The sequence below is a fragment of the Dermacentor andersoni genome, chromosome 9, assembly GCF_023375885.2.
Source record: "Dermacentor andersoni chromosome 9, qqDerAnde1_hic_scaffold, whole genome shotgun sequence".
Classification (NCBI taxonomy): domain Eukaryota; kingdom Metazoa; phylum Arthropoda; class Arachnida; order Ixodida; family Ixodidae; genus Dermacentor; species Dermacentor andersoni.
In genome coordinates, this window is record NC_092822.1 from 54,807,501 (window position 1) to 54,822,259 (window position 14,759).

Below are 14,759 nucleotides of genomic sequence, written 5' to 3' on the forward strand. Positions count from 1 at the left end.
GTGCCAGTCGCCGTACATCTGTGCCCGTGCGCTGTGCGCGCGCGTGACCCCACTGCGATCTTTTATTTTTCGGCTTGAGACTTCTCGTTTATTCAACCATTCACCGCTAGACCACACACCCCGTTTACCATGCTCTGTTGCGACTCGGCGGGACAAAGCGTTTAGCAGAAAGGAATTCTCGTGGACTCTCGAACAATGGAACTCGCGCGCAACAAACTTACGCTAAGGTGGGGGAAGGGAGGTTACACGCGTGCTCGCACGCACACGCACACACGCACACACACACACGCGCACGCTTTCGTCCTGTGTCCAATTAACGAAGCTGGGAATAATAGTTTTGTTTCCGGCCGACACAAGAGCCAATGCGTATACGAGATGACGAAACGGAGCGACAACGCGAATGAGAAAAGAAAGACAAGCAATGGAGAAATTGCAGCTGATGTCTCTAGAATGAGCGCGCGTGTGTTTAACACGGGAAGCAACACCTAGCGTGAGACCAGCCAAACCTAGGTACGCTAGATTCCCTTGCGGCAAGAGTGAAAGTGAACGAGGTAATAGGGCAGCGAATACTGAAACCGCAAAATGAAAGTAGACGCGCAATCCTCCGTAAGAAAAGAGAGTGGACGTGACCGGGCTCACGAGGCGCGCGCGTACGGCGATAATTTCATCTCCAACGCCGCCCTCTCTCTCTTTTTCCCTTCCCTTCGGTATGTGTGCGGCAAGCCTTCCGGTGAGCCAAGCCTCCTCCGCACCCGCCCAACAACTTCTGAGCGCGAGCCAAGTGAAGCGGAAGCCAGCGCCGTTTCAGCCGCACATTATTCGCAGCACCTACAACGTAACCGTCGTTCGGTCAGTCGTCACCACTCTACAGGCCACACTGCAATCGTGTCGGGGGCGTCAAAAATTTGGATATATATATATATATATCCGAAGAAATCACGCTGGCCCCGGCCGGCAGTAAAATGAAGAAAAAGAGTATATGTGCCGTGTTTCCTCCTTTCGCATTCACGTTTTCTCTTCTCCTCTCTCTCTCTATCACGGAGACATCGTTCGTTCCCGTCCTGCTTGCGCCTGTTCATTATCTCACCGTCACTAATGCTAAAGAATACCGTGCGGAAGGTACAGGGCTCTTTGTTACAGTGTCCGTTACTGGGGGCTTTGCTGTAGAGGGCGAGGAGATATCCGCGTTATTGTCGATTGCCCGTTGGTGAAGCCGCGAGGTTGCGGCAATAAACAATTGAAAATAAACACGAGCGGAACGTAAGAGATTGCCGGATGTGGGTAATGGCCAGAGTGACTTTACGAGTCAGGTAGTGTGCAAGATGGATTGAAAGCAACGTGAATGCGTCCGTTTACCAGCCAGTCATGTATGATGAGGGCAGGTTCCTATGACAAATAGATAGATAGATAGATAGATAGATAGATAGATAGATAGATAGATAGATAGATAGATAGATAGATAGATAGATAGATAGATAGATAGATAGATAGATAGATAGATAGACAGATAGATAGATAGATAGATAGATAGATAGATAGATAGATAGATAGATAGATAGATAGATAGATAGATAGATACGGTTCATTTGCGGTGCGCGCCGCTTTTACCGCAATGCAGTGACCACGTGTCGAAGAGTCGAACCCGCCTTTCCCGCGCTCGGCCGCAGAGCACAGCAGGTGCTGGGAAGTGACCTTCTATAATTGGTGCGCCTGAACAGCCCTGTATGCGCACGTGCCCCAGGAAAAACCGGAGGTGGAAAAGAAACGAACGAATGAGCCACGACAGAGTAATGGAAGAGCGCGGTAGTGAACTGAGAACCAGCCTTTATGTACTATGCCTGTCTGTAATCAAGGCTGACCACTAAAATATATGGGAGGTGCGTCGCGGAAAGGTCGATCGATGTCAGCGCTGTGCGACCGGAATGCGGGACACGCAAACGGAGGCAAAAGCTGTCCTCGAACTCCAGCGAAGGGGGATGAAAAAAAAAAAAAAAACGCAGCGACGCATTCAGTGAACGCGACGTTATCTTACCCGTGCGCGGATGTAAATCGTGCATTGAAGTGTATGCGATCACTTCGCCATTCTGAAGGCGAGCTATAATATGGTGTAAGAGCCGTGCGGGCAATGCCCACGCTTTCGGGAACAGTGTAAGCGGTATGACATCCTTTCCCGATGGCTGTGACTAACTCGGTTTCTTGATTATACGGCTGTACAGCGCGGTTAGCCAAGTCTTCGAAATAGCTAAGGCGAGCCTAACCGAGGCAGGGTAAACGCGGTTGCTGGGCCCATTGTCGTCGCTGTGACGAAGGCCAGGGAGGGAAATGACATGCGAGAGGGCAAGGTAGGTTAACGAGAAGACGAATAAGATGTGATTTGCCACCCTACTTTGCAAATCAAAGCATACTGGCCACGATAAGCCTGACAGCCCAGGAAACTTCATTTCTTCCCGAGTGATCGATGAATTTTAATGCAGAAACCTGTTCAATAGGGCAAATCGCGGCTTTGCCCATGATAAGACAAAAGTCAGGCACACAGCGGAGGGGACAATGAGGAGGGAGGTTAGAAAGTACACGTCGGCCTGAATAGCTATATACACATTACCTACATACATTGAGCTAATGTACCATGCCAATGGCCGATATACACATTCCTGTAGTACAATGAGCTATGTACACATTGGCCCATATGTGGTATGTGCGCTATAGAGGCGACAGACTGAGAAGCAATGCGTCCACACAAACAAAATTTTTTTTCGCAAGCACATTGCGCGTAATCGCGTTCACACACGTCCTGCTCTAAAGAGGAGCGTAAGAGCCAATGTTTTACAGAAAGTCCAAGTATATTACGTCACATTGGGCGTGGTCAAGATCAACGTTGAATTTTCATTCATTCTACGAGGCTACCTTCCCTACACGCTCAAGGTGTACTTTTGTGTATGATCCCAGGTATCGGTGATTACAAATGATAGAGAAAAAGAAATGTACACTTTGCCAACAAACAAGCTTTCACCGAAAGTTAGGAGCATGCGAGCATTTGGATAACAATTCATCTACGACCCCCGATAAATAATTGTAATAACGAATTAAACTAAGAAGCGGTAGTCGTTCCTTTGTACCGTGACCACGCACGAGACAAACCATTCAATGAGAGTTGGCTACACGGCGAAACCTTTAGTCGCGCATTTGTATTACGAAAAAGAAAAGCATTAAAAGCAGAAAAAAGCTTTCCTAATTGATCCATGGCTGCGAAAATGAAGAAAAGTATTTTAAGTAAAGGGGAAAAAAAGAGATGGAAAGGCACATAAAGAAGTGGGTGCGACACTTTCTCGTGTTTTTCTTTCTTCCTCCCTTTCTTTTTGTACTGCACGTCGCAGACATGTCTGGCCATCTCAACTTATTCTTTCGAAGCAACTTGCTCTATAGCTCTGACTTAGTCCGTTCTTGAAGTAAAGGTAATTAAAAAAAAAGTCGTCGGGATTCTATGAATTGGGTAATTACTATCGGTTTCGCCTTTTGCGCCAGGGGAGCGTAAAGCAAACTTATCGGAAGCCGAACAATCCGGCTCCTGTCTGAACCGACATAATGCCCGGTCAGCATCCTCAAGATCCAAGATTGCCCTTGCTTCTTAGCCGAACAACGACGAGTACGGCCATGGCCTTTTTTTCTTCGCTGATAATAAACCTCAGGAAACGTCTGCTACTAGAGGCTTCGCAAAGCATTTTTCCCCCTTGTCGTTTGTTTGGATCCTTTATAACGTGGTCGTAACTCCGTTGTCTTTCAAATAAATTTTGGGGTCTTACGTTCCGAACCCGCCGTATGATTATGTGAATCGCCGTACTGGGGTACTCCGGGCCAACTTCCACTACCTTAGGTTCTTTAACACGCACCTAAATCCTCGTGACCGAGCGTCTTCGCATTTCGCCTCCTTTGAAATCCGGCCGCCGCGGATGGAATCGAACCCACGACCTCAACCTCAGCAACGCAACGCCGCAGCCACTGCGCTACCGCGGCTTCTGTCGCATCTGATTGGCTTATGCTACGTCAGAGAAGGCGACGTGCCACGATTGGTCGCTTTCCTTGTGCGACTTGCGTGAGATCGGACTCACGTGCGTGCTCACAAGCAAAAAATGGAACATCACAATTCGCACCGTGGAGCACGCTTATACACTAGAGCCTTTGTGTCCACCACGGTGAATGTGGATGTTTCCCAAAGTTCGCTAACGTGACAATGAGGCGACAAATCGATACAGTGGTAAGCTGCTAGGCAAGCGCGTGTTTGTTCCCTAACAAACTTTGACTGCGGCCTGAAACACAGTCTACCTCCCTAACCAAGTAGTCGTGCACGTGTTTCCAGGCGGACCTCCTGTACTTAACAGGCAACTAGCTCACCTTGCCAGGTAATTAGCAACGTTGCTAAGTAACTGGCGAGCTGGTGAGGCAGCAACTGTATGCTTTCAAGGCGCGATCAGCGAGCGCCCCTCTGTGCCAACCAAGCGAAGCGTGGTGTGACATATATCACGTGCGGTAAGCTGCTCGCAATTTTTTTTTCTTCTAATGTCACGCGCTGTCATCGCCACCTTTCAAACGGAACGATGCAGGAAAATGGGTGACAACTAGCAGGGACAGTTGCCTGCGTAGCTATTTGCTTGACCTCTTGCATAAATGCTATCGCGCGCGTCAACATCCCCGAAAGCGCGCGTCCTAAATGACATCCAACACTTCGTTAGCAGGCCTGACGCCAACGAGAAAAGGAAGGAGCCATCGACACGATGATGACAATGATGATGGCGACATTTCCAGTGTCGGCCACTTTCGGATCCGGACGGGTCCAGCAGTGGACAGATCCGGGGCCTCCACTCTTATGCTTACCAGCAGTGAAGTTTACTAATACCAGATTCTGCGGCGCATTACATTTGCGTTTTCTAATTTCAACATTCTCGCAAGTTGCAATTGCCAGGGTCCTCTGAGCTTGTCGTCGGTACTTGCGGACGCTTAAACAACGATGAACCGTACGCGCTCCGATGCGTCCATTGTTCGATTTGTTTACGAAGGCTGTGTAAAAATAGCACGCTGATAATGCATGCACGAACAATTTACCTGTCATAACACCGCACTTTTTTTTTTGTTTGGTTGGTTGGTCTTTTCTTACACTGAAAATCCGGACTTTGTATGAGAACGTAAACAACTGTTCCATGCCCCCATCCCCATGTGTTTTGCACCCTTTGTCAGGAGTTTGTGGCGCGAACTGTCTATTGCAATGAAAAGAGAACAAAAACTAGGGGATATGGAAGATAATAGTACTGTGTAACTGAACCAATGGATTGCTCAGCGAATAAGAAAGGGGACAAGAAGTAGCGTGCAGGCAATATGAGATATTGAGTGTGGCGCTATCTTTGGAATATGTTATGCACAGCCTCGTTTGCCAGAACCATTGTGTTCCTTGTCACCGGAAATGAGACATCCTTAACCCATTGTTGGCTATTTTTACGTAACTTTACCGCTGAACACAAGACACCGCACACTTGTTCATCGGCACAAATGCAAGATACTGGAAACGTCGCCTGCGTCTCTGAGTATAACGAAACGCAAACAGGCGTTTTGTGAGGTGGCTGCACGGGCGTTGAGGAGCGTGTAATAATATTTTTAAATCGAATATTTCTTCGCAATACCGTTAGGATTTGCTGAAAGTGGCTTTGCTGACAACTGATACTCCTAGGTGCCACTGGTGCGGTCTGGCGACATGGCTCGCCCGCACAACATCACTCATACTTAAGAATGGCCACATACCAGGGGTGGCTTGCACGAACATTTAATAACGAAAATAATAACGAATTTAAGAATGCATTCTTGTGCGGAGTACAGGTTGTCTAGGGAACAACAAAGAACGCGTTCTTAAATTCGTTATTATTAAAGCAAAGCTGTATATGGCTAGCCGATTCGTCCACCCACCCATCCGTCCGTCCGTCTGTCGGTCGCCTGTACGCCGAAAACTCCTTCGGCACGACCCCATGCGCATGCGCGAAAAAAAGAAAACATAAAGAGAGGCGCACCATTAGCCAACACCACCTAGATAGCATAGTCCTGTTTACTTCGATACATGACGTCACGCTACCTGGCCCGAAATTACCAGTGATGAAAGCGGTCCATGCCTTCAGGTAGCATTTGTGGGTATATTGACCAGTTGCCTTCACCCAAAAAGTTCACAGACACGTGAGTCCTGCGGCAGAAAGGATGTTCCACATCCGCCGCCAAGCCTTGTGAGTGGTGGCGATGGCTAACAATCTGAGGGTTAGTTCTAGTAGACAAACATAAATACCCCAGAAAGTGGATGGGAACACGGCGCCACGGTAGCTCAATTGGCAAGAGCATTATTGCCCACGTAATGCAAAGACGTGGGTTACTACGACTGATCGCGGGCACACGCCGCTTCCAGAAGCTGTAAAGTTAAGTGGGGAGTTATATAACTCATCGAAGTTGCCGCTGACTTTGTCCAGTTTGTCACCAACAGTATACACCCTGTTCGTTACGCTGCCAGCTATTCTCCTCTCCCACATCTCATACTTCCACTTTTCCTTACTGATTACTCAGTCTTTCCAATGTCAAGGTTTTACGTGCCACGTAGTTTCCGTTTGTTCATCGTGTGTGATAGCTCAAACAATCCGACCTGAGCTTCGCGGCTCGAGAGCTTTCATGGTCTGTCGTTTCTTTTCTGGGTCCTTTGCCGCTTGGTAAACTGTTTGGCTGTTTCCCGCCTTTACGTTTTACTCTCGTACAATCGTTACCCTGAACGTATATTCGTGAACCCGTCACTCATTACCTCTGTTTAATTAGCAGCTCCTTGTTCTAAAGCCTCATACTGGTGGTAGTGGCAATGGTTACGATAACGGTGAACACCGTGACGACGAATGGTGATACCGGCGATTACAATTAAGGGTGGGAATACTCTTTCGCGCGGTCCTCGTTGGGATAAAAAAAAAAAGAATACCACCGCGCATGCCTTATTAGCTATGGTATTGCGCTGATAAGCACTAGGTCGTGGTTTCAAATCTCGCTGCGTGACAGACGATTTCCCAAGTTGACGGAATGCGAAAAATGTTCGTGCACCGTGGTGCCGGTGCGCGTTGGTAAAAGCCAATTCGAAGCCGTCGACTGCATGGTGTCGAGCGCGCAACTTAATTATTTTAATTTCTAAAACACAACTCGGCATCATTGATTCGGCAGGCACTCGTGTTCTCTACTGTGCGATATACTGTCCATCCTGTCACCACTCCAGCGTCGATCGTCCCGGCCAAAGTATCACACTGATAACTTGACGTGCAACAAATGAACGCTTAAGCCATCGAGCATCTGCACTGCAGATATTACTTCCTTTCATTTTTTTTTTTTACTTTTGTTTCACACATCTGTGCTGTTACAATATCACAGTGGCGGCTCAAATCAGCTTTGACCTGCAATCCACTGGAAAGATAGCATAAAAGTGGACTCTACCGATGAAGGTTCTTGTTTCATAGACAAACGGGAGGGCTTGTTGCATGCATGCATAGCGTGATCTCGTCATATTCGCATGATTTGGGCGTCTCAGTGCAAAAAAAAAAAAAAGATTGCGTCAGGTGGCACCTTATCTTCCCAGCGCCTGCGCCACGCAGATAAACCTCCTCGGTGCAATGAACGCACTCAGCGATTGTATTCATCGGGGACGCGAGAGGAGCATGCGCAGAGCGGGAATCAGGTCACACATACAGAGCACGTGTCGCACTCGACCTACAGTAGGGTGGAGTCGTACAGTCGAGTGCAGCCTTTCATGAAACATTCTTGTAGAAATGCTTTGACAACGATGCAGACATGAAAGTATACTTTCTTGTGTAACTTGTGTACTAGTCTTGTGTGCTTTTCTGTATATATGTTTTCGTGTAGACTTTCTATACGTTCTTGTGTACGCCATTCTTTCTGGTATAGCGTCGTTAGCATGAGGCTAGGGATTCTTTAAATTCGTCATTAAATCCAGCGGATTTAATGACGAATTTAAGAAGGGAGTTCCGAAGCCCCTGCGCAGTGACGAACTATGTGGTCAGCACTGTGTGTCGAGGCTTCTGAAACACTCCTGGATATTAAGAACCGTTAAGAGGACCGATAATGGCCACCACGAAATCTTCACAGCTCTGACGCACCGAACGAAAGTTCGGTGCACTGATGATTTACGGTTGAAGTTGGTGCATCTGCACGAAGTTGGCGCGTCTGCACAAACAGGCAAAGTAATAAAACAGTCAGTTCCCCCGGCACAATTTGACCAGAGGTTACTTCCCATATTCTCACCGGCACCAAGAATTATAATTACAATGTCGCGCGGGCATATGTAAGATCATATTACCCTTACTTTCGGCTCTTTTCGGAGGAATGGTCGAAAAGAAAAGGAAACAGAAATACTTAAGCCTACGACAGTTGGTTTTCTTTCTTTCTTTCCTTTTCGTTTTATTTAAGACAATATTCAGTTTGTCTTAGCGGACATGGCTAAAGGCAAACGTTTGCCTGACTTGGCCGTGCCACCCGTACAGCGGCAGCAATGTGGCAATGGCAGGCATTCAGGAGAGCACACACGAAATTAAACTATCGTACACATTTTTATACACTTGAGTGCACAATTCACGTAAAAAATAAAGGAAAAAATGTTATTCTTACAAAGTTTGTTAAGTGCTTGAAACACAAAAACAACATATGCGAAATATTTTATACTTGTAGTTTAACATTTGTATTGGCCTTCAGATAGTAACATTTCTTTTACCGTCTTCTTACAACTTTGATCTTAAATTCCAGAATTTAGCAGGTTCAATGCTAAGCAATGAGTGGTCGTTTAGAAGCCTAGGAAGATAAACTGCAAGTTCTTGATCTCCGTATTTTGTAGATAAGGTAGATATAAAAATATCGTAAGCACTGTTTACATCAGTTTCCGCAGTCACTTTGACCCACCGATAAGCAGAGGTAAATTATACAAATTTTTTGACATTTTGTTCTGAATAGATTCTTTTTAAACTTTCAGGGCATATATTGGACGGCTGTTTATGAGGTAGCAGACAGTGTATAGGGAAGCGATCACTGAGATCGCACGTGAGGACTCCTGCTCTTACATATTCAGCAGAAAAAGCTCGCCACACAGAGGTCAGGCGTTGTCTGGGTTGTAGGTGTAATGCGAGTAGGCACCTCGATGACATTTGGACACCCATATAATTCAAAAGTTTCCTGAAAACGCTCCTACTCTAGGTTGTCTGGGCAAGCATCTATATTAATATCGCCCATTAAAATTTTTTTGAGTTTGAGTTTAATGCTGAGTTCAAATAATTTTTCAGCAATTTCTAAAGACTCACACATGGATTCAGATGTCTCGCGGTATACGCAAGCGAAATCAGCGTGTTCATGCACTGAAGACCAATGCATTCGTAGCAATCGTTAACAATCCGGAGGTCGGGAATTATACCATACGACAAACCAGAACGGACATGAGTAGCAATTCTGCCGCCACGTTTCTTCGTTCGATAAACAGAGACACAGTCATAACCAGAAATGGAAACACATTCGTCCTCTGATGTAAACAACGTTTCACTGAAACAAAGCAAGTCAAAGCAGTGTTGCATTTCTGACAGATACAAACTTACTTCGCCAAACTTATTTCTTAAACTTCGCACGTTAAAATGAAAAATTGAAAGTGGGCGCTGGTTCTTTAATGACGCGAGATGACGAGAAAATTGGAATTCCAAGGTCGTCATTGCGGTTTAGTAAACATAGTGCATGTATTGCTATCACGTATGCCGCCATCTCTTCAAGGCTGTACGATTGACAAGATCCCCCTCGCCACGTATGGCAGCGGCATGGTCACCGCTCCTTTTTCGCACCGAAACTTTACCGCTTGAGTGCCAGACATATGCGTATTCCGAGGTCTGGGCCCATTCCATTGCCTGTGATAAAATAGCGCGGGTAGCCATGTCATATTTTCACAGAAATACACGTGTCCACGGTCCTTCAGTTGCTTCTTATTTACAAGCCAGGAATCGCGAAGTTCCTGGCGAACAAAACGGAGAATGGTGCCCCGTTTTGCTTTCCAAACTCCGTGTGCTCGTTGTTATTCATTATATTTCTATGCATAAGTAGGCCAAATGACAGAAGTATGCCATAAGCAGACATAAATAGGCAAAAAAGGTGGCCTTCGTATTTGTTTCCCTTAATGTTACCTTGTACTACAATCTGTGCTGACTAGCTCAAGGTTTATCCACTCTTACTTGCTGTTATCCGCCTCTTCAATTGTAAATGCAGCACTGAGCACTACGAAAAAAAAAAAAAAAAAAAAACTGGCGACAATAACTACGAGCGGCACACATTTCGACACACCATTATAGTAAAATAATATAATACAATAACATAATAACACACAGGCAAACCTTCGCTTTAATTATCATTCGATCAATCAATCGATGCTTATGAAAGGTTCTAGATGGGGGGAGAGAGATAAAGCAAGGAGAGGAAAGGTAGGGAGGTCAACCAGACGAGCGTCCGGTTTGCTACCCTACACTGAGGAAGTGGGAAATGGAGAATAGAAAGAAGGACAGAGGGAGAGAGTGGGCACTGTGTGCAGTTACCAGGAACAGCTGTTAGGCCTTCGTTCTGGCACACAGTTATGAGGCTTTCTACATTGCGTACTAAGTGATTCTGGCAAATCTGACGTGTGATTAATAAAGAAGCGATGTAAGCACACAATAGTGAACGGAGTAATATAATCACAGCACGACTCGCAGGCTTGAGGCTGTAGGCTCTCAAACAGCAGGGCGCGCACTATAAAACAAATTACGTGTGCACAATGTACAGTGCTCACGGATTGAAATAGGACACGGAACATTTAGTACAACCCTACATATGTGCAAAGTACGCGAGAGCACAATGTCATGTCGCTAGGAATTTGGTCACCAAAGGTGACGAGGGCTCCGATGTAAGTGTACGCGCCAGAATTACGTCGATGTGACATGAACTGCAGCCGGTTGAGGCGAAAGTATGCGCATTACTTAGCCCTAAATTGACGCGTTTCATTCCGTGAGCACTGTACATATATGCCCATGGGTCACAGGCTGGCGACATGCTTAGTAAATTCAATAAGAACAGCTTATATGCAAGAATGCCAACGTGAGCAATCAATCAATCAATCAATCAATCAATCAATCAATCAATCAATCAATCAATCACATGTGTTTATTAAAGTGCCCAGGAACAACTTCCGGGGTCTTGGTGCTGGCGCACTCGGCAAAGCAATGCACAGGATGCGCAGGAAATGCGGCGGCCGCATTTCGATGGGGGCGAAATGCAAAAAGAACCCGCGTACTTAGATTTAGGTGCACGTTAAAGAAGAACCCCAGGGGGTCCAATAATAGTAATAAGATTATTATTATTATTAATAGTAGTGTGATGATATATAAATTACGGTTAAGGGTGATTATATTCTATGCGGCCGCCCCGGCCGGCCGGAAAAAAAAAAGAAAAGAAAAAGAAAATGCCGCTAGATTTCGGCCGCACGTTAGAGAGTCCGATAAGGTCAAGCTTAATCTGGAGTCACCCGCCCACGGCGTACCTCATGATCAGATCGTGGCTTTGGCACCCAAAGCCCCATTTTAAAAAAGATAACCAATTATTACCTCAGTATTTTTCTTTTTTTGTGTGTGAGCACTATTGAATGGGCAGTGGACGCAAATTTGAGCGTCATGAACGGCGTCTGAGTGGTGGTGAGTGCGAAAGCGTGTTTGTGTTAACTCAGTATGAATTTGCGTGGGTAGGAAAGTCGCGACTCACTCGTCAGCGTGAATGAGTGCAGAGCCTGCGAAAATATTGGGGAGTGAGCATGGGCACTCACTTATTGTGCAGGCACATGCCCGGGACACTGCGAATAGAAATGGATCTTTTTGTTCTTTCTTTTCGGTCGTATGATCGAAGATTCTTCCACCAGCGAAAGTCCGCCCCACCCCAACCCCCCTGACGTTTTGCGTGGGCCCCGCTAACGCGAGGCAGCCTTCGACGGGCGCGCTGTTTACACAGGCCGTGTCGAAAAAGACACCAGGGGTGGGTTGGGGCTGCGAATGGTGCGGGGCGTTGTCTGTGCGCCAGAGCTGGCTGACTGAGATACCAGACCGAAGGGAACAACAACTACGAAACGAAAAACAAAAGTTTTTCGCTTCTTTCTTTGGTTCCATCTGACTCTGGAACGAGAGAGAGGAAGTGTTGCGAGGCCCGGCGAGGCGACCGACTCGGACCAGGCCGGAACGGACAGCGTCAGCGGCCATTTCTTTTTTTCGCCCGCGCGTTTGTTTGCCTGGCTCACTTGTTGTCTTTCGCTGTTTCTGCGTTTCCACCCCCCTCGCCATTGTTTGTTCAACCTCCTCCGATCGCTCGGCGCTGCCACGGAGGCTATTGCGGGAAACGTATCGAGGTTGCCGCTGCAGCTAGCTGGGTGGTGTGAGCGCGTGCGCGCGAGTACCGGAGAGAGAGAACGAGAACCGAGAGAGATATAAAGAGAGAGCGGGGGAAGCTAGTGGAGGTTGTGGGAAAGGGTGGGAGACGAATACGGTGCAATAAAGTTGGAACTGTACGTGAGAGAAGCGAAGAGCAGCAGAAACACTGCCGCGCGCCGGGCGAGGGAAATTCAGCGCGTGTGCGCCCAGCGTTGTCTGCCGCCCTGGCGCAGTCGCGCCCCGCAACCCGCTAAATTTAGCGAGGTTGTTTACTAAACAGCTTCCTCCCTCTCCTCTACTCGGCCTCCGTCTCGGCTGTAGCTAGGCGGTTTCGGCTCCCTCGCCAGCGGTGTTTCTCGGTCGCTACAGCAGCAGCAGCAGCCGGTGTATGAGCATCCCTCTCTCGCCGTTCTCTGTAGCTCTCCGCTTCGACCACCGCGCCTTCTCTTCCTGTCCTCGCGAATCTTTCTCTCTGTTCTTTTTTGTCTTTGTCCGCCCTCGCAGCGGCCTCTCCGTGTAGCCGGCGGCGGCGACGGCGAAGAGCCTGCTCTCCCCCCCTCCGCCTCGCGAGCGCGCGTGTGTTCCCTACTTTCGCGTGGACGCTCGATCCTTCTGTCGTTCCACGCGCGGTTCTGTTTGTCTGTGTGTGCACGTAAACAAGTTTCTCTCTGGCGAAGTGCATGCGCCGCCGACGGCTCTCCCCTCGCTCCCCCACCCCCCTCTCAGACAGAGAGAGAGCTCGTTTGAACGCCCGCCTGCCCCTAGCGTTGGTCTGCCCCGCATCGGTTCCTCGTGCGTGTCTGTGTGTGCGCGCGCGCGACGACTCTCTCGGTCGTGTCGTCTGCTAGCGGCGGCTCTGCGGTGTGCGTGCGCCCCTACGTTCGCGTCGTCTGCTAGGCCGAGACTTCTCGGCTGGGGCTCTGTGCGTGGACTTAGTGCCTTGGCATCTCCGGCTTCCTCAGCGCCGGAGGTACTTCTTTTTTATTTGTCTTCCGCTGACGGACTCGCATGATGGACAGGCTCACCGGCTGATTGACGGGTCGCAAGCCTTCGGCTCGATCGCTTCTCCGCGAATGCTTCTGCAACGTCGTCGCCGGGGTGTGTCGTGAAAGCTTCGCTTTTGGGTTCTCCGCCACCGCTTGAACCCGGTGGAACTGACGTCGTCTCTACAGGCAGTGCAGTGCACCCCGCCCACCCCCCTCCCCCATCACCCGCTTCTGATTTCGTCAGCAGCTGGCAAACATCGAGGCGACGATTGTACGGACTACGTTGACCTGGTGGTGCTCTCGCAGTAGGCTCGCCGGGGCGCATGATCGTGTGTTACTGTGCCGGTGTGGGGTGTGTGTTCGGGCGTGCGAAATTCGAGCGTCATCTCGTCCCTGCTGAGAAGCACTTGGCAGTGCATCGTGACCCATTGTCGGCGTCGTCCTAGTTCGCGTTTACCTCATTTTACTATTTTTTTTTCTGTGTGTTCGCCACCGAAACTGCGGCGTGTGGATGCCCGTGACACATTTTTCATGAAGAAGGATATCACCCGTTTGCCCTGGCAACCCTGGTGATTTTGAGGGCCCCTTTCGAGCCCTCTGCCTATCCGATCAAAATGACTTTGGTAAGTGGTTTTGAAAGGCTTCGACAAATGCAACGTTATTTTTTTGGCTGACAGGCCTCGCACGAATTGCTTATTTTGCCACATGGTTGTCCGGACACGTTAACTGCACTTGGAAGAAACTATCGTGGATGTGTTAGTTTAAGTCGGCGTGGACGCCATGAATTGTCACACATATTAACTGGAACTGGGGGTTGGATTTTCTCTTTACCAGCACTGACTACCGCGGACAGAAAATACGGGAGTTCTGTACGGGAGTTTTCTTTCTCTTTCTTGTTTTATTTTTTGTCGGCGCTAGGCTTCGAACTTTCTTAGCGTTATCTGGAAAGCCCTCCTTGGAAAGGGCGTCCCAACAGCAGATACTTGAGTCGCGTAGCTGGGCGCTTATGCCTTGCTCGCCATTCACGAGTAAGCATTGTATATTTTTTACTCGCACCCGGCCCTCCGGGTTAAGTGTATGCTCCGTCGGCCAAATGTGAAACGCTATCGCTGTGGCCTGTTGTAATTAAACGCAAAGCATGCAATATTGGGGCGACTACGCGACGATACACGAGTGCTTGTCGGCAATTAATTTGCATTGCAGAGGTCGTTAGCACTTCATAACTCAACCTGAAACGGCATTCGTCCGTGGTGCAAAAATTTCGTAAGTGGTGCGGGCGTTCGCCGTGCGGTCT

The 14,759-nt window shown here is 48.2% G+C and overlaps 1 protein-coding gene across 7 annotated transcripts in view; it reads left to right on the plus strand.

Moving 5' to 3' along the window:
* FoxP (forkhead box transcription factor P) overlaps positions 1-14,759 on the plus strand; it is a 442,873-nt gene that overhangs the window by 323,217 nt on the left and 104,897 nt on the right. Inside the window, exon 1 of one of the 7 annotated variants that reach the window (XM_050175909.3) lies at positions 13,264-14,088. The exons of the other annotated variants lie outside the window; for them this stretch is intronic. Coding sequence (XP_050031866.1) covers positions 14,080-14,088 — 9 coding nt within the window. The 5' untranslated portion in view covers positions 13,264-14,079. Of the gene's footprint in view, positions 1-13,263; positions 14,089-14,759 lie in introns of those variants that run through there. 7 annotated transcript variants of the gene reach the window in all.